Raw genomic sequence first — 22,555 nt, 5'->3', positions numbered from 1 at the left:
CAGTTCACACATGACTCCCTTTTTGTTAAAATTTGAATTGAAAATGCTAAATTATACTTTAATCCCAAAGAATTTTTCGAAATTACACTTATACGCCCTCCAAGATTCTCGGTTCACACATTACCCCTGACGTAAACTAATAAAAACATTAAAATAAAGGATATTATTGCTAACAACAACATTTTTTGTTAAAATCCTAACAAGAAATCAATTGTAAAAAGTAAATCTTCAAAGAGGGTGTAAGTGTAATAAATAGAAAGTAACCCAAAAGAAAAAAACAAAAAAGTCCCTATGCAACACAGACATTAAATCAATAGTGTTTTTGAAATTACCAAAAGATAAAAGAGGTGTCAAGTAATAATTTAATTTTTAAACGACAGAAATCACCTCAAGAGTGTTTTTGTAATTACCTATGTCAAAATAATATTTATGAAAAAATATTAAATTATTTAGTTAATATATTAATAAAAATTAGTTACCAGGTTGTAAATTAAGATACCTCACCTATTGTCCTTTTACACAAACTTTAAAAAATACAGAAACCACTCCTAACAACCTTTAAAATCCAAAAATGCTCCTATTAACACGATCAAACTTTAATTTAAAAAAATGCCCTCAAGTAATTATCAAAAAGTAGAGGAAGTGTCAAATTATATATGGGAATGAATACCATGAGCCCACATATTTTTTCAATATTATAATAGTTACTATTGAAATATAATTAGACACAAATATTCTATTCAATTTATTTTTTTCTTAAAAAATAATTGATAATTAATATATTAATAGATTTCAAAGTGTAGATTATTTATAAATAAAAAGATAAAAGAATAACAAATGAAATACACTAAATGTGTAATCAGAACTCGTCTACAAACAACAGTCAAAATCCTGCATACGACACAGAAGAGTTATGATGAAATGGATCCACATATTAGATAAAAACAGTCTCTTTCACCTCCATCATAAACTGTACTATTAATATGAATAACATAAGATATGAGATCTTTTGTGCAGATGCATTCCTAAATGAGATGACGCGAAGTATTACCCAAATAAAAAGACAAATAATACTAAATATGCTTTATTAACAAGAAAAAAAAAAACCCATATTAGCCTACATATTATAACGTTTTGACTATAGAATCGTGCATGAACCACAAATATAAAATACTAAGGCTAAAAATTTCATGAATAACAAAACCTACTAAAGAATAAATATTACAATATCACCAATAAAAAATTATCAATCTTCTTGTATTAGAAGTGCATGTGGCTCACAAAATTACAAATAAAATATAAGCATGCCTAGTTATTGATATATCCACTTACTCACCTCCTCCACGAGGCAGGCACTATCATATTTCATAAACATGTTGAAGGCACATACATTCACAAACTTGTGTAGGTTTTCATTTACGTATCACCTAATACTAAGAAAGCAACAACAACAAGATAAAACTGCAAATAAGAAATCCGTGCAGAGAGAAGTAAAAACATGTTGACCCTCATAATAAAAAGCATAAAGGAGCCATCAATAAAATGAAAGGTTTACCTCTATTCTGCTACTCGATCCAGCACTGAGTAATGAACAATATTCTGATCAATTAAAATTAAGTAATTTATAACTATATTATACATAAATATCGTGAATGATAACCTAATACTCCTTTTAATAATAAATAAAAGTTTGTCAAAAACAAAGTGTTAATAGAAAAAGAAGCTTTTATAAGTTCCTTTAAAAGACATCTATAAAAGTGTCAAAAGACATTTATAACCTTAAGGACCACTTTAATAATAAATGAGAAATAGTTATAAAAGTACAGTATTACCCAAATAAAACTTTTGTAGTTCTAACTGAAAAGACTATTTAGTCATTCCACTTTCTATGTCAATTGAAACATAATAAGAAGGCAAATAACACTTAATAAGCTTTATAAAAAAATACCCTATTAGCCTACATATGATAACGTTTGACTATAAAATCGTGCATGAACCACAATCATAAAATATTAAGGCTAAAAATTTCATAAATAACAAAACCTACTAAAGAATAAATATTATAAAATCACCAATAAAAAATTATCAATCTTCTTGTATTAGAAGTGCCTCTTAAAAATACAAATAAAATTTAATACAAGTAAATACAATAATGTAACCAATGGGTTGAACTTCCTTGGCTTCTGCTCAATAGGCTTTAAGCAAAACCAAAACGAATGGTAAGAAAATAACACAAAATAAATGAAAATTTCAATTTGTTGATTAATCCAATTAAGATGAGAAAGAGAGATAACAAAACATTCTCACCGTGTAAAGTGAATCCTTGTTGACTGGCACCGGAACATTGTGTTCCCTCCTTCATTCAGCAAGTGTTTTCATTCCCTGGCAAGCTATGATATTCTCACCGTGTAAAGTGAATCCTTATTGACTGGAGCCGGAAGGTTTGCTTCCTCCTTCATTGAGTAACTATTTCATTCCCTGCCAAGTTTATCAGCAACTGTTTTCACTGGAAGGTTTTGTTCCCTCCTTCAGCAACTGTATTCATCAAGTCTTACCACATGGTTAAAATGCTGTTGTCAAAGGGTTGTAAAAGCGAGGAACTTCGACCTCAGTCCAAGCATGCAAGAGCACACTATCTACCAGACAAGCAGATTCAGTCTACAAGATAATATTGCTAAGTTTACATGTAATTTTAATTAATAAGGCATCTAGAAGAATGAAAGCATCGAAAAATTATAATGTGAAAAAGATAGAAAAGACTCATACTTTTAACAGTTTTACAATGTATGGGAGGAAGGAGGAAAAGATACTCTTTCTGGAACATTCTAGCATCCATAACACAATGTTCCCACAAAGGAAAAGGTTCTGTTCCCTCCTTCCATTCAGCAACTGGTTTCATTCCCTACGAAGTCTTAAGGACAATATTACCTAAATATAACTTTTGTAGATCTAACTGCAAAGAGTCCAAACTCAAAACTCTTATCAGGTAAGGTTACAAGCCTTACTCGTGTGTTAAACAAGTACCAAGAGAAAGTGACAAAAGAACAAAAGGCAACGAAGGTGGTCTTTTATTTAAGCGCAACATACAGCTTCCAATTTCCTTGTTAGATTTGTCGATGCCCTTCACTCTAGAAATTTCATGATCATTGAGCCACGGAAAATATTAGAATTAAAGCTACATAACTAATCAAAATATAGCATATTAGAAATTACTTGATGCTTAAACCAATAGGCAGAAACTGTACCAAAAGCACCGCAAAAGTAATTATGTGTATGTAAATTGGCACAGAACCTAAAAAACATGCCAATCACCAAATTTGGAAGATCAGAAACAGACAAAATTAACCAAATTACTGTCAATACCAAATATAAGAAATTCTTTTCTTAACTTCAAGCAAATATTAAATAATTTCTCCTTCAATGTCAAGGCAACATTAGCAGAGGCAATGTAAGTGAGCCAGAACAAAGAAGTATTCAGATTAATATAACCACACAAACAACTAATCGGGTCAAAGACTTTTTCTGACAACATAAATTACACTGAAACTTTGAAAGGCATCAACAGACAGTAATCATAAGATATTGACACTGAAATTGAATGCTAATGTTGTTCTTAGGTATATTTCTTCTATAGGAACATAATGTATTATTGATCTCCCCTTGTTAATCATGGCATGTAAAAGTATGTATGGACAATACACACACAAGGACTAACATATAAACGAAGGAAGCTAGTGATTGGGTGTGACATGCAAACTGTTACAAACATTCAAACAGAACTTCTTCAATCATCCAATAGAAACTGACAACACTACCACTTACTTTGGAAGCATCCAGAACCATCAACACAAGATGTGCTGATTTGGCAACTGCGATAACCTGAAACCATACTCAAGAAGTTCCTTTAAGGCATATAATATCCTCCAAAAGCCAAGTCAGTTTCACCAAGCATCACATCTAGTTTATCATCTATTATAGACTAAACCTTTACCTTGGTACCACGCCCCTTTCCTTCAGATGCACCTTTATAACTCCAGGAACATCAAGGAGCTGTATTTTAGCATAATTGTAGTGAACAAGTTAGTGTGGTGAACTCATATGATGGGGCTTCTAAATGAGTTCCCGTCAACATAGTCAAAAGTGCTGATTTTCCAACACTGGGAAGTAATAATTGCAAAATATCTTCAGAACACCAATAACAATACCACATAAAAAGAATGATTTTACATGTCAATAACCTTAAAAGGAAAAATCCTTAATCCCAAGAACTGACCAAGAAAGACATGGCAGCTAAAGAAATGACACTAGTACAAAATGAGAGAACAACCATGATCAACCAAAAGCCAATTAGTTAACTATTAGTTCGAAACAACCTCTGTTAGCAAAATCATGCGAACAAGATAAAAATTCAGTCATTCTTTAGGATTCTAATTTTCTCGCTTTTTCCAACACATAATACTTAAAGTAATGACAAGGCCAACCTGGGGAAGCCTATCAGGGGAACACGTCCATGGCAACAATTGGTAACTTCAAAACCCTCCCAACTCCACTAGAACCCTAATTCATCATGGAAGAATTATCAGAATACAAAAGCACTTTAAAGGATTGAATTATTATAATTGAAAAGAATCTTGGAAGATGAATCTATTAGAATAATTTTCTATGCAAGCAACCATTCACATATTGACACAACAAGAAGAAATCAAAGAAGTTGCATACTTTTGGGGGCTCCAACAATTGCATCCTCAGCTTTGCTATCTTAACCTTGAGCTGACCCAAATGATATTATGTATAATCAAACAAGTTACTATCATGATTATGCATCTTGCAGCATCGTATAGACGGTCAAATCCATCATACCTAAAGCTTAGTAAACAATAGTCAAATCAAGAGCACAGTGTCTATCACATAAGTTTTCTAAGTTAAATGTCATTTTAATTAATAAGGCATATATCAAAATGCAACTATGAGAAATCATGATGTAAAAAAGATAGAAAATATTTTTAAGAGTTTTACAATGTATCAGGGGAAAGGCGGAAAAGATACTCTTTTAGAACAACCTAGCATTCATTATCTTACATTCTCGGACTCTTTTCGGAACTACCTAATATCCTTACAAGGTTATATTTGGCTGAATATGTAACCAATGCACCAGAAGCTCAAGAATAGAGAGCAACAACAAAGTTTCAGCACATGGAACAAATTCAAAAAGTCGCGTAGCAAATGTGTAAGCTGATGAACAGAAACAATTCACATGCCAAAGTGCAGAAAAATACCATGCAGGAAAGTTACCTTTTGTCTTTATGCTGGAAAAACAGACTACAAAGTTCTCCAAGACTTCACACATGCATTCCCACTACGAGTTACAGAAGCCTATTTTTGAAGAAGCCCACTCAGACTGCCATTCCCATGAAGTCTCTAGACTGTCAATTGAAAGATTTTAGCATATGCATTCCCAAAAATCGCAGACATTTTTAACATATCATCCAAGCACATCAATCCCGGTTCTGTGATAAAGAAGACCATAACGGTTTCAATATTCTAATATAATCCCATACAGTTCCTCTTTGTGCAGCGAATTTAAGAAATTAAGATTAACTCCACCGTACTGCTTCGCATGAATAAAATGCTATTACATGACGACTCCAGATTGACAAAACAAGAGTAAAGTAGTATTTGATACGTGATGGCTTCTCTTGACCCCTCTAGAGAAACGATTATTAGGAAGAGACAAAAGACAACAGACAATATTAAGTATAATTATAATTGACATGCTATCTCTGAACTTTAGACAAAAAACCACCCAACAAAATAACACAAGAGCTGACTTTGAATCCTATAACTTCCAACTGTGATGTGTAAAAAAGTATCACCTACATTACACTCCATCTTTCAGAAACTTGGGGTATCTTAACATCACAAACCTACGCAACAAAATCCTTTCTAATAACTCGAAATAAGCATGAATAGAAGGTTAAAATATATTTTAATAGATTCCCGCACACCAAAACCATGCTTGTCCTCAAATATTTCTCAATCCAAATACACGAATTATCCATGTAGCAATTGTCAAATTTCCTTTCATTTCAGTCAAGTATATCCCCTACACTAATATAACTTAATAGTTTAAGAAGAGATAGCAATACTGAGAAACAATCACTTGTAGCACAACATTCAACACACAAGTATCCCATTGACTTTATCAAAATCAAATGAAACAAGTCTCAACACTCTCACAAGGGTGTCACTCTAATCACTCATAAAGTGTTTAAGAATTCGCTTGTCACTCTAATCACTCATAAAGTGTTTAAGAATTTGGGTTCCACTCAAATCATACATAGTATGTCATTACCATAGGCTTGCTTGTGAATCAAATCTCCACCACCAACAAAATGCAAATTAATGCATGAATCAAAGGGTCTTTGTATGGGTTGTAATGGGGCTTAGGACAAGGTGTGGTAAAAAATAGGTCGAATCGTAGCTTATGAATTCAAAGGACGATGTCAACCTAGTTGCTTATCCTTCAAAGCTCATTCTCCTTCAACTCGATTCAAGCACTTTGAACAATCAAACTCCTTATTATTTGTTTTGTTTTCTGTTTCTGAATCTCTTTCTTTTTCAGAATTTTTTCTTTTTTTCTTTTTTTTCTTCTTTTTTCTTTTTTTTTTTCCTTCTTTTCTTCTTTTTTTTCTTCTTTTTTTTTTTCATTTCCTCTTTGCTCTTTTATTTCTTTTCCTTGGGGCTACCAATGCGTCCCCAGTATACAACTTGAATCATTTAATTCACTCATTTTCATGTCATACAAGCAACCAAGCCAACATCATCCCATTGAATGGGTTCAAAAATCACTTCAGGAGATAACCAAGAAGGGGATAATTCGGCTTATAACGTGGTTTAATCAAGAAAAGAAAAGCCAAGGCTCAAATGAAGTTTCTACGGTTGAATTCAAGGTAGGTTCTTTTTAGGTCAATGGGTTACTCCTAAGTGCCCTTATCACTTTCATACACCAATCTTAGAAGATTGTGGTCTCAAAATGTATTACACAAGCAAGTTCTAGAATGAAAATACTAAGTTTGATTCCCTCAATCAAAAGAAATGTAGAAGCACTATTTAAATGGAAGTGCTTTGGTTCAAAAGCTCACACAAAGGACTTTTGTGTTGATTCTTGAACATCGTTCATTTGATGCAGTCAATGGAACACACTTCACACATTTTTTTTTAATATGCTACTAGTGCTAGTTTCTCCTACTTACCTCAACTTATACCAAAAAATTCTATTAATGTACGGGATATCACAAGACAACAATCTGAAAATTCAACAGCTACTGCGGGATAATTCACATATTTTTCTCAAGACACTCTAACTTCCTTCACAAGTTTCGGTGTTCAATTAAAATTGTCAAAACCCAATTAAATATTTTCAATCCCCACACATCCATATTCCAACACATCAATTCAAATTTCAAACATTCAGATTTTCAACAACACAACCAATTTTGCAAGGATCGTTCTAAAATGACTATCCAACCACCTCCCAAAAAATCAATAACTTCACAAGTAGAAGCACAACATACCTCCCCCACACCCAGCACATATATTGTCCTCAATGTATGCATGCAGACCCACAGAAATAAGGAAATGAAAAGTAAAAAGAAAGAAAACATGTTCCTGAAATGTGGGATGGTGTCAAGGTCTACTCGACAGAAGGTAGCGGAGGTGGAGGCAACAACGGGGGGGTGTGCTGGCTGAAGCCTTCCATTTGGGCGCGTTGTCCTTAGTCGAACCATGATAAAGAGTTGGGCTATGGGTGAACCACAACTGTGTATATGTGAAACATATATTATTCACCAACTCCCGGAAGCAAAATCATAAAAAATTAATGTCATGCCTCATAAGCATGTTGAAGGCGCAAATGTTCACCTACTTGTATAAACAAAATATAAAATGCAAACAAGATATCTGTGTAGAGAGAAGAACATAGTAGTTAATGGCGCGCGCCATGGCCAAAGGCGCAAGTCTCTCGCCATTCTCAGCCTGTGGCGCTGGCCTTCGTCCATGGCAACGCCTAGGCACCATTCGGGCTGTTGCCGAGGCGCGAGCCAGGCATGCCTTTGTGAGCCTAGGCCTTTCTAGGTCTGGGCCCATCAAAATTTTATAAAACAAATTAAAAAAGTAAGGAACAACAGGTACTGTTGCTTATTCCCTGTGCCGCCACCAAGTACGTTTTCTCTCTTTTTTCTTGTGTTGCTGCTACTTTCTCATGATACTTTTTGTTCTTCTTTTGGCTTCTCGTTTTCTTTTCAATTTTGTTATTTTTTTCTTTTCTTTTCTTCATAGACTTACTCTATTTTTCCTTTTCTTGTCTTTGATTCTGATATTATGTAATGTAACTATGTAGTCTATGTTCTTTAGTTAAGTATTAATGTAAATTGAAATCATCACTTTCATATATATATTATTTGTTTGTTGATCAAAGTATGCTATGGTTCAGTAATTAAACTATATGCTTTAGTTTAGTATAGTATATAGAGTTACTACATATTCTATAAATTTTAATTTCTGAAATTGCTCCTCTAATTTTTTAAAGGGAAAAAATATAAGTATTATTTATTTATTTTAATTTCTTTTACATTGTTCTAGTCGAAATGGCGCACAGCGCAGCTCCAGGAGCCCTTGGCGCCATTGTGCACCATGCACCATAAACTACTATGGAGAAGAAGAAACGTGCTGGCTGTAATAACAAAATGCATATAGGTGCCATCAAAAAATTAAAAGGATTACATTGATTCAGATACTAGATGCAGCACTAAGTAATAAATAGTATTTTGATCAATTAAAATCAAGTTATCTATATCTATATTATGCATAAAAACCGTGAATGACGACTTAATACTCTTTATAATAATAAATAAAAAATTTTTGAAAAACAAAGCTTTAATAGAATAATGAACTATTTAATAATCCTAAACTCCTTTAATAGATCGAAGTGTGAAACAACATTTATACCCTCAAGGACTCTATTAATAAATCATGATAAGACTTCAACAATACGTATAGTACCTCATTTGATTGCCTAATGTAAAATTTTAGTTTTAATCGAATTATATAAATCATTAATTTGAAATAAAATAGATAAGCATATACTATTCTCTACAAGTAAAATGAGAATGATCATGATTTTTTTTTAAATATGATAATGGAATTAAAAATTTTAAATTTATCAATCATTTGATTTAACCAAGATAATTTAGGTTGTGAACTGCATTTTAACCCCACATTGAACCTAAAACATAGTGAAAGGTTTAATTTAATATGTGGTGATAGAATTTAAATATAAGTTCAAATCTTATCCATTATTAAAAAAAAATACATAGAAGAATTTCTAACCATACAATGCAAGAATTTCTAACATATTGCATACTTGTGGTTCATACACAACTTTAGAGTCAAACATTAACATTCTTGTGTAAAACACATTAGAAGCAGTTGACCACAGATACTGAGCCAGTCTGAAGCATAATAGCAAACTATATGTAAATAATGTTCCTGCATCACTAATACAGTTACATGTAAACCAAGGTAACACGGTCCAGTCAAAGGTTAAGGTCCTAAACAAAAGAATGAAGACGACTATCAGTTCTCTTTTTTCTAGTGTGATTTTGCTTAATTGTAAGTAGAGAATGCTGTGTTCCGTGGAAGAAAAATAGGAGTATGTATCAGAAATGAGTATTCCAGTTATAGCTAATACAAAACTTATCCCAATTCTTTCTTTCTTTTTTTGTTTTTTGTAATAGAATAACATATTGCATACTTGTGGTTTACACCATTTTAGAGCCAAAATTATCATACTCGTGTAAAATACATCTAGAAGCAGCTGACACCACAGATACTGTGCCAGTATGAAGCATAATAGCAAACTATATGTAAATAATGTTCCCGCATCACTAATATAGTTACATGTAAACTAAGGTAACACTGTCCAGTCCAAGGTTAAGGTCCTGAACTAAAGAATGAAGACGACTCTCAGTCTGTTCTCTTTTTCTAGTGTGTTTTTGCATTATTTGTAAGTAGAGAATGTTGTGCTCTATGGAAGAAAAATAGGTGTATAGATTATGTTTCAGCAATGACTGTTCTAGTTATAGACAAATAAAAAATTATCCAATTCTTCTTTAGGCTGGATGCCAAAGATATGAATAATGCATTAAAAAATATATTGATCCAAGTAGCTACACTCTAACCAGAAAAAGGTACCCAGAAATTTTAATTAGTTCCTTTAGTAGCCAAGAGTTGAGGAAAACAAGGAACAAAGAGTTAGGGAAAACAAAATATATGACCAGAATTACTTCAATTAAGTCAAACTCCATATTGCTAATTCAAAGTGTGTGCCAACCTTGACATACAACAGTATATCTCAGTCTCTAAATAGTTAAACAAGTGCCCTACAACAACACAAGAATTATATATTGTTGTAACTTGTAACATTACCTAGCTTTCAGATCCTCATTCACCCCTTTCAAGTCCTCTGCTTTCTCCTTAATCTCCCTCATGGATTGTTGAAATTCCAGGTTCCTACAGCAAAATGATCAGGATATTAATATGAGCTATTAAAGAAAAACAAAAAAAGGCATGCTAATGAGCTGGAAACAACAAAAGCTTATCACGTAAGAAAGTTGAACATAAGAAACCCAAATCAGAGAAAGGAACCACTTCAACAGTTAGAACACAATATTAATATAATATCAAATTTTTAGCTATGGTTAACCACATTGAAATGTTTATCCTAAGTCATATTAGTTGCCAGAGCATCAAAACTTTCTCTGAGTTCTGGAAAAAAGACTCAACATAACTGACAAAAGAGAGCGCCTATTCACAGGTTAACCATTGTAATGTCCAACCAATCACAGCATTATCTAAAACCCAGTATATCAATGCTAACTATTAGAACTTGAAAGGAGTGGAGAAAATATCTCGTCAACTAATGAGGACTTAAAAGAACTGAAAGAAGAATGCTCTTCACACCTCAACAAGGGCGATAACTTATCATAGCTTATGATTATTTATTTATTTTAAATGAATCATCGTATAAGATAACCAAGATTAACCATTACATGCGGAAACTAATTCAAGTATGAACAAAAAACAACAGCAGAAATCGAGACTTCAATGTAAAAGAGAATACCTGTCGGCTTCACCTTTAATCTTCTTGAAGAACTCATCGAACACACTGAATTCACATCTAAAGAAAACTCCATTGGGCAGAAGCATTTGCAGCCTGGGCAATCTACTGGAGATCTACAGAGAAACACTCAACATGTGAAAATTATTCTAGAAAGGGAAAGGAAAAGAGAAAGCAGAAGAAACACACACACATGTTGAGATCCTAATAATTTGTGACTGCTAAGAAGAAGGTGTTTGGAGGGGAATAAATCTCTGGCAAGTTTTCTGCTGGCCCACATCACAAATCACAACCTAGAGAGATTATAAAATATTTCTTGGAATTTATATATGAAAAGGAGTCACAATTTAGCTGCGTCCATAGATTTATTGTGTCTGGACATATAAGATGTAAATCAATCTTAGAGGTGATACATTCAGGATCACACATAAAAGGGTTTTTAATTCGTTTCTTCCAGCAACATGGAACTCATACGAATTCAAACTCACTTCATCAGTAGAAAACATGTGAGTGTGAGTAGGGGGTTTTACCAGTGGGGTTTCCCTTTCTTGGATTTGTCTGCATTGAGCCCACCTGCTACTTCCGTTGTACCTCAGTCATTGTTTTTTTCCCAAGGGTGCTGCCTTGCGTAGGGGCAGAATCAGAGGCGACGAATCTTGAACGCACTTCACCGTCTCTCCTTCATCGAGGCTGCAGAAACCCTTCAGATTTAATAGATTAGTGAAAGAAGATAACCCTTCACTCCCTTTCTGCTGATCTTTCCCCCCTTTTTCTTTTCTCTGTTTTTTTGGGTGAGAATCGGAACATGAATAGAGGAAATGGAAAATGAAGGGGTGAGGCTTAAAACGTGGGATTGAGGATGGACGGTCGTTTTGGGTAAAATGGCCAGAAAGAGGACGGCGATTTTTAGGGTTTTTACCCGTGGATTTTTTCTTTTTTGGATATCTATAGTACAATTTCTTCCCAAGATTCTAAGAAATCATCGAAAAATCGCAAAAAAAGGGAAGAAGAAGAAGAAGAAAAGGAATTTGCATTGAGAAATATGAGAGAGAGAGAGAGAGAGAGAGAGACTTTGAGAAATATGACAGAGAGAAATGGTTTGTGCTTCTTGGGTACGAAGATGATGATGACGACATTGGCTGCAGTATCACTTGTATTCCCAAAGTTGCCATAGCCCCCCCACCCCACACCCTTTTTTTATTAATTTCTTTTTGTAAAATACACAAACTCTCTGAGTTAATTATTTTTTTATTATAAAAAAAATTATTTTATTATAATTTTTTTTAAAATAATAACACAAACATGACGAGTCGCGATTTGAAATCGTGACTCGTCATTAAATTAATCCCAAAAAATGCAAAATTCCCCAAGTTGGGAAACAAAATCCCGACTTCAAGTCGGGATCCTGAATGATTTTGTTTCCCGACTTGGGAAATTCTGCTTTTTTTTTTTCGTTTAAATTATTATTATATAATTTAATTTATATATAATTAATTTTAACAATATACTAAAATCCAAAATTAATAAAATTAACATTGCATTAACTTAAAAAATTACAATTAAGGGTACAAATGTAATAGTTATTTATTTTGTACAATTGTAAAAAATTACATTAAATGTATAAATGTAAAAGTGTATATTTTTGTACAATTGTAAAAAATACAAAAAATATACAATTAATCCTGGCTACCCGGTACTGGCACATCCGATTGTGTTGAAGAATTTCTTTGTTGTGCTTGTTGTCGTGCACGCCTTTGCGCCCAATCCATCTCGTTGTGAATACGTGTTGTTTGATTTCGACCAGGGCGCGAAGAGATGCGAATAGTAGGATCGTGGACCAACTCAAATCCCGGTACATCCCAATAATCTTCGGAATGTACAGGTTCAAATGACTTAGAATATATATTCTTATAAGTCATTATATCGTAATAATCCTTCACCATTGATGCAGCATTAATCATGAATGCAGCGCAAACCTTTTGAGCGTGACTGCAAGGTATACCAAATTGAGTCCATTTGCCGCAAGAACATTCTCGGTTCGCAATTTTGACAACATGGGTGTTGACTCCATGTCCACCGTGACGTCTTGTAACAACGGAGGCGGACTGTTGGAACTGATGGTATTTGGTGACAGTATGTTCAACAGAATTTTGATGCCAACGTGTGAACATCTTATATGCAAAATCCGTCCACAGTTGGTTGTTGGTCAACATTACAGTACTTCTTGCTAACCTCTCACGGAAATAATGGACACTTCGCTGAAACGTCATCTCAGCAATTGCTGTCAACGGTAGGCGACGAGCCCCTTTCAATACTCCATTTATGCATTCCGACATATTTGTCGTCAGAATTCCGCATCGCCATCCACCGTCCTGTGATGCTGTCCATTTTTCCTTGTTGATCCTATCTAACCACTGAAATGCCTCGAGGGACTGTTTCTTTATCTCCTCCATAGTGCGATTGAATTTTCTGATCTGATATTCAGAGCCAGCTCTCCAACAAAGATCCTTCAACACAACATTTTTGTATTTACTGTTGAAATTGGAACACACATGCCGCAAGCAATATCGGTGCACGCCGTTAGGTGGCACGAAATCCGGACATTCACGTACAGCTCTTGTGACACCAGCATGGCGGTCAGAAATAAGGCAGATACCCCGTCGCCCTCGTATAATGTGTCTGCTCAATTATCTAAGAAACCACTTCCAAGATAAAAGTGATTCTTCATCGACAATAGCAAAAGCAAGAGGAAGTACCTGTTGATTTCCATCCATGGCAGCAGCAATCAACATCTTGTGCTTGTACTTTGTGTATAGATGGGTCCTATCTACACTGATAAGGTTGCGACAGTGTTGGAACCCTTCAATGCACGGCTTGAACGCCCAGAATACGTACCCTATCACATATGCACCGGTTGATGTGTCGCGGGCTTTATGTTGCCATTCAACAATCGTTCCTGGATTATATTTTTGGAGAGCTCCCAAGTATTTGGGTAGCTTTTGAACGGAGCTCTCCCATGTGCCATAAACCATCTCACGTGCTATTTTCAAACTGTACCATGCCTTTTGTTATGCTATATCGTATCCGGTATGGTCTTTCACAGTCTGGATGACATGCTTGATTCCGTACGACGGGTTGCATTTTACATGTCCTAACAATAAAGAAGCAACATATACTCTATTTAAATTATCGTGTTCGAGGGACATTTGATTCAATATACATGTATGGTCCCCTCCGTATTTTGTTATTGTCCACCTTCTCATTTTTGGTTTGTAAATGCCTCGCAGCTCCCATCTACACCGCATAGCTGCAAAAAATAAACACGAATCAGTCGAATAATTTTGTATGCTTAGACATATACGACAAATATATATATATATATATATACCTTCGGTGGTATGCCTACACAATACTTTCCACTTGGTCTTTGAACTCTCAGGTACCCAATACTCGCGTCGGGCATATCGTATTGAGTGATCTTTCACCGCCTCGATTAAAGCTTCTTTATTTTTGAAAAGCATTCCCACATCAAGTCTGCCTTCGTTTTTGTCATAAAATTTTGCATACCTTAAGTTCGGTACATCAATGGAATCCACTGGTACCTCCGGGAATGTTTGTTCAAAAAATGGTATGGAGCGGTAAAATGTTTCCTGAGAAGTTCGTTGTGGCGTAACCGGCTGAGAGGATGTTGACGTACCTTGTGCAACATTTTCGGCGACAACATTTATGTCAACATCTTCTATTCCATCCTCAGGTGGAATTGGATAATCCACTTCATCCGGTTCGGAAGCTGCATCTGATTCATTAGCCAGGCTGTCCGCAATAGGGTCTTTTGGCTCGGCAATGTGTTGTGCAGAAGTTAGTATAAAATGGGAGGTGGATGGAGTATGTGAGTGGGTGGGCTCTGTGTAATTAAGTTCAATATTATCGAGCCCTTGTGTGACAGACACCACATTCGGAGTATAACAATCTGTATCATAATTTGATGTGCCTGCACCAAAATCGCGGTTAGAAGTACCTGCATCGAAATTAGAGTTATAGGTACCTGTGAAATTTTCGTAGTTGGAGGATGACGGAAATCCTTGGCTCGATAACATCGCCATGTATTCCCCCCACGGTTGACTCATTTGTGAGTTGTCATCCACCAACTGCCGGGAATCGAAAGCTCCCCAACCTCGGCCAATTTGTGGAGCATCGTCGTGCTCGATTTCCACCGTTTCGACGAATATTTCCATTAGTGGAAACCCAGCTGTAGGATCAGTAAAGAATGACAATGTATCGTCATCCTTTATTGGTATCAGTGTTTCCTTAATTCGCCCTAGGTATTGGCACGAATGTTTTGCAGAAACATTCAATGAAAATCGGGAGCTATCAACACCAATTTTTTTGTAGATTTTTGACAAAAATTGATCATAACTGGATGAACGGGGGATCCTCATTGCTGCAATGGGCGTCTGATCATATGTAACAGACCATCCATCACTCGATAATTCACCACCAAAATACAAAAAAATCTCAATGCGAGAAGATGAAGTTGATATTTTTTTTTGCAAGTTTCTACGTAAAATTACTCTTCGTATTTGATATGGGATGAACGAGGGATTATGCTGCTTGAAACAATATGACGAAAACAAGCTGATCACGCATATTTATAGGCTCGACATTTATTATGGTAGGTCGCCTACCGGCCTTTATTAAAGGCTGGCCAACGTACCAGCCTTTAATAAAGGCTGGTACATACCAGCCATCTATCCCATCACCGTGATATATAAATATATTATAATATATAATATATAATAATATATTATACATATAAATATATTATATGTATATATAATATATATATATATATTAAAGGGGGCTGGCCGCGCGGGCCAGCCCCCTTTAATGGAGGGCTGGCAGCGGCCAGCCCTCATTAAGGCTGGCGCTGCCAGCCATTGATTAAGGCTGGCCGCTAAATTTTTTAAAAATTTTTTTTTAATTTATTTTAATTTTTTAAAATAAAAATTTTCCCCCACCCTCATCCACCATTATAAATTGGACGGATGAAGGTGGGTGGAAACTCACTTCATCCACCAGCAAAAATTTTCACCCACCTTCATCTTATACCGTGAGTTTGTCTTCAATTTTTTTTTCACACAAATGGATAGACGATCAGTCTACGGTCCTCGTGATAGTACTGTATTATCTCAACAAGCCCAACATAGGTCTGACGATATTCCAGATGGTGACCTAGACGCCGTACTCATTTCACGGCGTGCGGATGGTACCTTTTGGAGCTACTTTAACCAAAATAATATGTCCGAGCGTGTACAAGAAATCCTACACCAAATAGGATTTTATGGAGTTTAAAGGTGCGGACGCCTTCAATTAAATCAACACCTCATCACTGCATTAGTGAAGAGGTGGCGATCGGAGACGCACACTTTTCATTTTCGTGTAGGGGAAGCCACAATTACCCTACAAGATGTACAAATAATTTGGGCACTCCCAATAGACGGCGAGCCGGTGACTGGAATTGATTTCGACCGCACAACACAACAATGGCAAGAATATTGCCTTACTTACATAGGCTTTAGCCCGGATGCAAATGTGTTGAAGGGCTCGAGATTACAGACATCGGCAATTACATCTCATTTGGCGGCGGTCGAAATTACTTATAATCCTCCCCAGGCTGTCGTCGTCCAGTACGCACGTGCCGTTGCATTACTTTTATTTGGGGGATTGATGTGCCCAGATTCCTCAGGTAACTATGTCTCATTATTATATCCTTCAAAATTAGAAGATATAGAAACCGCGAGGAACTATAGTTGGGGGAGTGCTGTGCTGGCATTTTTATATCGCGAATTGTGCAATGCCAGCACAAAAGGCAAAGCGGCAATTGGTGGAGCGCTGCAATTGCTACAGGTAAAATTGACTTAAAAAGTCTTACACATTTTTTTTTTGCTATTGATATTCATTAATAACACATATTTGTATTGTTCGTGTAGATTTGGGCGTGGTCACGGATTACGCCACTTTGTCCTGGACTTGGTGCCCAACGGCTATTTATGGGCCAAGTGCAAATGGACAACAATCGCTGGCTCCCAGCAGCACCATATGGTGCTACTTGGAATTGTCAGCACACTTTCACCACTACAGTTCGGGGAACTGTACGAGTCATACGAGAAATTTTGGATGAGATGCAGGCGGATCAGGTAACTAAATTTTAATATTATCCGTATATTTATACCGTGAATTAAATTCATATTAATTTACATCTTTGTTTTTATTACAGTTCATATGGCAGCCGTATGACATGGACTCGGATGTCATTATGGCTTACGCCGATGAATTGAACCCCCAGTTGTGGAGGTCATCCGTTCCGTTGATATTCTACGCAATAGTTGAAATGCATCGTCCCGAACGAGTTGTTCGCCAATTCGGGATGAGGCAGAATGTACCAGAATCGACGGATACTCGTGATATGAGCCTCCATCAGATTTCCCGTAAAAATCACGCGGGCGCAGATTGGTCTCTGCAACACATACAATACATCAATAGATGGCAAAGACGATACGACACGGTTGTACATAGGCCACTCATTTCTAATAGAAGGGAAACAGAACGAGGTTATTGGGAGTGGTACTACAACATAACAAGAAATTTCGTGTCGTCATCTACTGATAGACGTGTGGAAAGCGGGTACCAACCTGGAGAAGCACCTATGTTGCAAGTTGTGGTACGTTATTATATAATATTATATGTTTTATTTTATATATATTTTTAACAACACAAGGCTAATTATTTTTCTACACTTTTCAGGCAAATGAGGTGAATGCCCTTGAAACTTTATGTCGATCTAGACCACCAAATATCGAAGGATATAGTCAATTGGTGGATAGATTTGAACATGGGTTACATATTATCAAGGAGGCTATAACCCAACAGCCACAACAAATTGCTTCTCCATCCGATGATGCTCCCACAACATCCCACAGGCAAAGAAGAAGTTCTAGCCGAATGTCAACTGGTTCAGTTGAACGTCATGATTTTGGGGTGGATATAGCTGGTCCTTCTATAGTATATCCACCTCAAGATTATTATGTACCTCAACCGCCTCAAGATTATTATATGCCTCAACCATCTCAAGGTGATTGATTTTTATCGACTCCATATATGTCAAATCAAACACAAGATTTTTCTCTTGACCTTGGTCTTGGTTTTAATCAACCATATACACAAGGATATAATATTTCACCAATTCCATTTCCATCATTTGGTGCATATCGTGACAATGTGGAGTCAAGTTCACCTTCATTAAGTCGGTTTGTTGGTGAAGAAAATGAGGCGCAAAATGAGCCAGTTCAAAATGTGGACGAGGAAATTAGAAGACCTCGACGTCAACGCCACAGACGACATTGTGGAACGGGTGGACATTTTTTATATTTGTAATTGTATAATTTAATGTAATTTTTTACAATTGTACAAAATAAATAACTATTACATTTGTACCCTTAATTGTAATTTTTTAAGTTAATGCAATGTTAATTTTATTAATTTTGGATTTTAGTATATTGTTAAAATTAATTATATATAAATTAAATTATATAATAATAATTTAAACGAAAAAAAAAAGCAGAATTTCCCAAGTCGGGAAACAAAATCCCGACTTGGGAAATTTTGCATTTTTTGGCTAATATTTAATGACTCAAATCGCGACTCGTCATGTTTTTGTTATATATTTAAAAATAATTATGATAAAATAATTTTTTTTTATAATAAAAAAATAATTAACTCCAAACTCTCTATATTAATTTCATCAAAAGTCTTGAAACCATTTGTAAATTTAGGGTTTATCCAAAATTTATTGTTAATTTTTATAAATAGTTTGTGTTCATAATCAATCTGTCAATTTGAATAATATTTTAATTGATTGACAAATAGAACTATAAAATAATTAATATATATACGGCATGCTCAAATGTGTGTGCGCTATTAATTTAAATTTTAAAAATTAATTATTATTTAAAAAGTATATTAATTAGATAAATAAAAATATAATGAAAAAATTTTGAAGAGAGAGAGAGAGAGAGTGACGTGGAAGTTGACAAGAGAGATGACAGAAATACGTCTATAACATGATAGTATTATTTGGAGTTAGAATTTTAATGTATAACGACAATCATAAACAAATAATTATTTGAAATTATAAATATTGTTAGTCTTATATGTATTATTAACAAAATTGTAACAACAACATATTTGCAAATAATATATTTTTCTCCCTATTTTTGTTCACTCCTAAAATCTATAAATATGCAAAATGTTCTAAAATCAAATAAAATAGATAAGCGCTACCAGTCAACACAAATATTGAACGTTGTCACCAATACGATGGTTGACACTTATTGCATTATGTAGTGTATGAATATTTTTAGAATTCACCACAGGTTTATTCAATTCATTGTGGAAGTGATGAGATACTTTGTGAAATTTCATTACATTTTTTATGTCACATACAGACATATATTTATATATATGCAAAAAACTTGTTTTTATACCAATTAAGTGATGACATATATGAAAAATAATATGAAAAAACCTGGTTCATCAAGTGTACCTCTCAACCAACATGGAAGGCCCGAGTCAACCACATACGCCACCAAATGTCTTAGAGCAATGCTAATTTACAATTTAGGGTTTACCCAAAACTTGTACATATTTTATGTAAGAATTATTTGTCGAATTCTACTCAAATTAAGAATTAGTTTTATTTTTGTTTAAATATTTATTCTTTTGTATTTTTTAAAAACCTTTTTTTATATATATTATAATTTTGTCCATTAAATTTTTATTTTATAATTTAATATTTTTTGTTCTATTTTATATTTTTCATCTGTGTTGTTTTTTTTCCTATAGGTACATATTTTATTTAATATTTATATATACGATTCTACTTAGTATGGTACTTAATTTTATTTTCATTTAAACTTTTATTTTTTTTTTATCTTTTTATACACCTATTCTTTTAACATATTCTAGTTTCATCCATATTGCAATTTGCCCCCATTGCCAGATATAGCTTACAAGAGCTGAAGAGCATGCAGAGATATCTAAGATAATTGGATCAAGAACATTTCAGTTTTCTCAACAAACCATGCCTCCTTGTAATAGTGTGATGTTTTATTAGGAGGAAAATATGATAGTGAAGTAAAACTCGATGTATATGAAACCTCTCCAAAGTTCAATTTTGTTTCCGTCAGAAATTGGGCGAAAAAGTGAAAGTATAAGACCAAAAAGATTAAAAAGTACAGTTTTTATTTTTATTTACTGTATTACCCATATATATCTATATATATAATTTTTCTCAAATTTTTTTCTCCTTTCTGCTGATTATACTTAACATAATTGCCAAAGAAAAGATAACAAAATCGCTGGATATGCGTGCCTTCTTTGCATCGCCTTCTTCAACGTATCTGGAGATGATATATAAAGTTTTTTTTTTTTACCAACAAAAGTTTTGATGTTAGACGAAAATATTGTTAGTAATTTTTATTATGTTTAAATTAAACAGTTTAGAATAAATTAACAATACTCATTTTGATAAATATTGTTATTAATAAAAAATATTATTGCTTATTTGATAAATATTTTCATTAATAAGGTCTATAAATTTTTTATGTACTAAAATTATATTAGTATAATATTAGTTTATTTATTTTCTATTACAAAATGAAGAGAAGCGTTATTCAGTAAAATTATAAAAATTAGTTTTTTCTTCTGAATCTATTTTCCTCGTACCAAACAAAGGGAAGTATTTAAGATTTACTCCCCTTCTAATCATACCATTCAATTTGAAGGAAAACCCTTATTCTTTCTCTCCTCCTCACCCTTTCACTTTCCTTTTCCTCTCATTTGAACCAAACGAACCCTAAAGCTAAAAAGCATCATCAGACCATCTGTGTTGCATATTAAATTAATTTCTATAGCTAACTATAAACAAGCATGATTCATACATCCAATTTTGGGAGTGTTACGATGGTCAATCATCTACTTCATCTAGCTTAGAGATAATCATACATTGGTTGGGCAGACGAGCACGAGCATAATAAAAGATGTAGTCAAATAAAAACCAATCGCAAACTCAATCAACTGTTTCGCTATCTTTTAAAAGCAGGATAGATAATTCCACTGGACGACTCTAACTTATGAATCCTACCCATATATTCTTTCATCCTATTCAAGGTAACAGGTAGTGCAGAAGCATTACTTGAAATCTTCTATTTGAGGAGTCGTATTTTCTCAGCTTCCTCTGGACCGTCTGTTGCTGACAAGCCCATGTTCTTCCTCGCCGGGCCTACATAAGCAAGAGACAACTTCAACTCTAAAGTATAGAGAAGTTGATGAGAAGAGAGAAAGCCAATAATTAAATGAAGCAGATCAAAATATTTATTTGGGATGAATTAAGATTAAAAAAGACAACACAACATACATAAAATGAAACCTTCAATAAAGAAAAGGAGATACATCACAAAAAACATGGACAAAATAGAAATTTACGTAGAGTTTCCTACTTGGTTTCTAAGGGAAACCTTCAAAGACAGGTGCCAGTTGAAGTGCAAGATAGACAAAAAAAAAATCCTTAAAATTAAGGTAAACAAGTAGAAATTATACTACACAAAACATAAGATTTGCACTCAAATTCAAGGCATTTGGACAATGCAACAAAAGAAACATAATTTCTCCATTTATTTCTTAATTTCCACACGTAAAAATCCCACATCTCATAGGGTAAAAACATATTGTTTCAATTATGTGAGGAAAAAAAAAATAGGCCATTTGTTCAGTAAGAACCTAGGCTGACACCAGCTTCTGAATCCGACCCAGGAGGCATTCTGGTTTCCAGTTCGGCCACTTCATTGATCAAATGGGTGGGTAAAATGGGTCTTTGTAAGGCGAGATGAGAGGAGAGAGTGGAGGTAAGTCGAACCGGCAGAGTGGTCCGGTACTCCAGTACTTTTTGAGCCATTTGCTTTACTTCTTCTTCTAGCTTTATCACCTCTTCCTCTTCTGCAGCTTCTTGGAGGTCTACCGCGTCATTGTTTTGGAGTGGCGATGACATTAGAGCTTTGAGGTCAAATTTAGTTGCTTGTGCCTAAATATTGGTGGACAGAGAGGGAGCGAACTTGGGACCAAGGTTTGTAGAAATTTTGAAATGGAAAGGGATTTGTTTTGTGATTTTGTGAGCAAAATCGGTACTTCTTGATAGAACATCGTATCGAAATAAATTCAATTTCGATGATTGTGTGTAACTTTTTGGTCCTCAAATATAATTACTAATGTGAATTTGATTATCAAATAATTTAAGGATGTGATTTTAATCCTCAAACTTTAATT

At 34.4% G+C, this 22,555-nt stretch overlaps 2 protein-coding genes and 2 pseudogenes across 19 annotated transcripts; 1 reads left to right on the top strand and 3 right to left on the bottom strand.

The window, feature by feature from the left end:
* Window positions 1-2,044: 2,044 nt before the first annotated feature.
* LOC105160039 (mitochondrial import inner membrane translocase subunit TIM44-2) lies at window positions 2,045-12,310 on the bottom strand. Of its 18 annotated transcripts, XR_016065216.1 has the most exons (7): window positions 11,707-12,308; window positions 11,180-11,292; window positions 10,486-10,569; window positions 4,482-7,818; window positions 3,992-4,050; window positions 3,823-3,879; window positions 2,045-2,535 (listed from the first exon to the last, which is right to left on the bottom strand). XR_016065216.1 is itself a non-coding variant. In XM_088879751.1 (4 exons), the coding sequence occupies exons 2-4, from the start codon at window positions 11,263-11,265 to the stop codon at window positions 5,357-5,359; spliced, it is 237 nt and encodes a 78-aa protein (XP_088735877.1). In that variant the 5' UTR covers window positions 11,266-11,292; window positions 11,707-12,310; the 3' UTR covers window positions 2,045-5,356. The 18 variants fall into 18 exon arrangements, 1 of the variants encoding a protein (XP_088735877.1); XR_016065215.1 differs by having other exon boundaries at window positions 3,992-7,818; XR_016065208.1 differs by having other exon boundaries at window positions 2,045-3,879; window positions 11,707-12,307.
* Window positions 12,311-12,696: 386 nt separating this feature from the next.
* On the bottom strand, window positions 12,697-14,472 carry LOC148788265 (uncharacterized; annotated as a pseudogene).
* Window positions 14,473-16,318: 1,846 nt separating this feature from the next.
* LOC148788264 (serine/threonine-protein phosphatase 7 long form homolog) lies at window positions 16,319-18,316 on the top strand. Its single transcript, XM_088879654.1, has 5 exons — window positions 16,319-16,383; window positions 16,531-17,083; window positions 17,167-17,373; window positions 17,454-17,897; window positions 17,981-18,316. The coding sequence occupies exons 1-5, from the start codon at window positions 16,319-16,321 to the stop codon at window positions 18,314-18,316; spliced, it is 1,605 nt and encodes a 534-aa protein (XP_088735780.1).
* A 3,002-nt stretch (window positions 18,317-21,318) lies between these two features.
* On the bottom strand, window positions 21,319-22,280 carry LOC148788263 (uncharacterized; annotated as a pseudogene).
* Window positions 22,281-22,555: the final 275 nt, after the last annotated feature.

The sequence above is a fragment of the Sesamum indicum genome, linkage group LG4, assembly GCF_026168435.1.
Source record: "Sesamum indicum cultivar Baizhima isolate 11 linkage group LG4, ASM2616843v1, whole genome shotgun sequence".
Taxonomy (NCBI): domain Eukaryota; kingdom Viridiplantae; phylum Streptophyta; class Magnoliopsida; order Lamiales; family Pedaliaceae; genus Sesamum; species Sesamum indicum.
The sequence above is the reverse complement of the archived record's forward strand: the minus strand, read 5'-3'. Positions and strand labels throughout refer to the sequence as shown.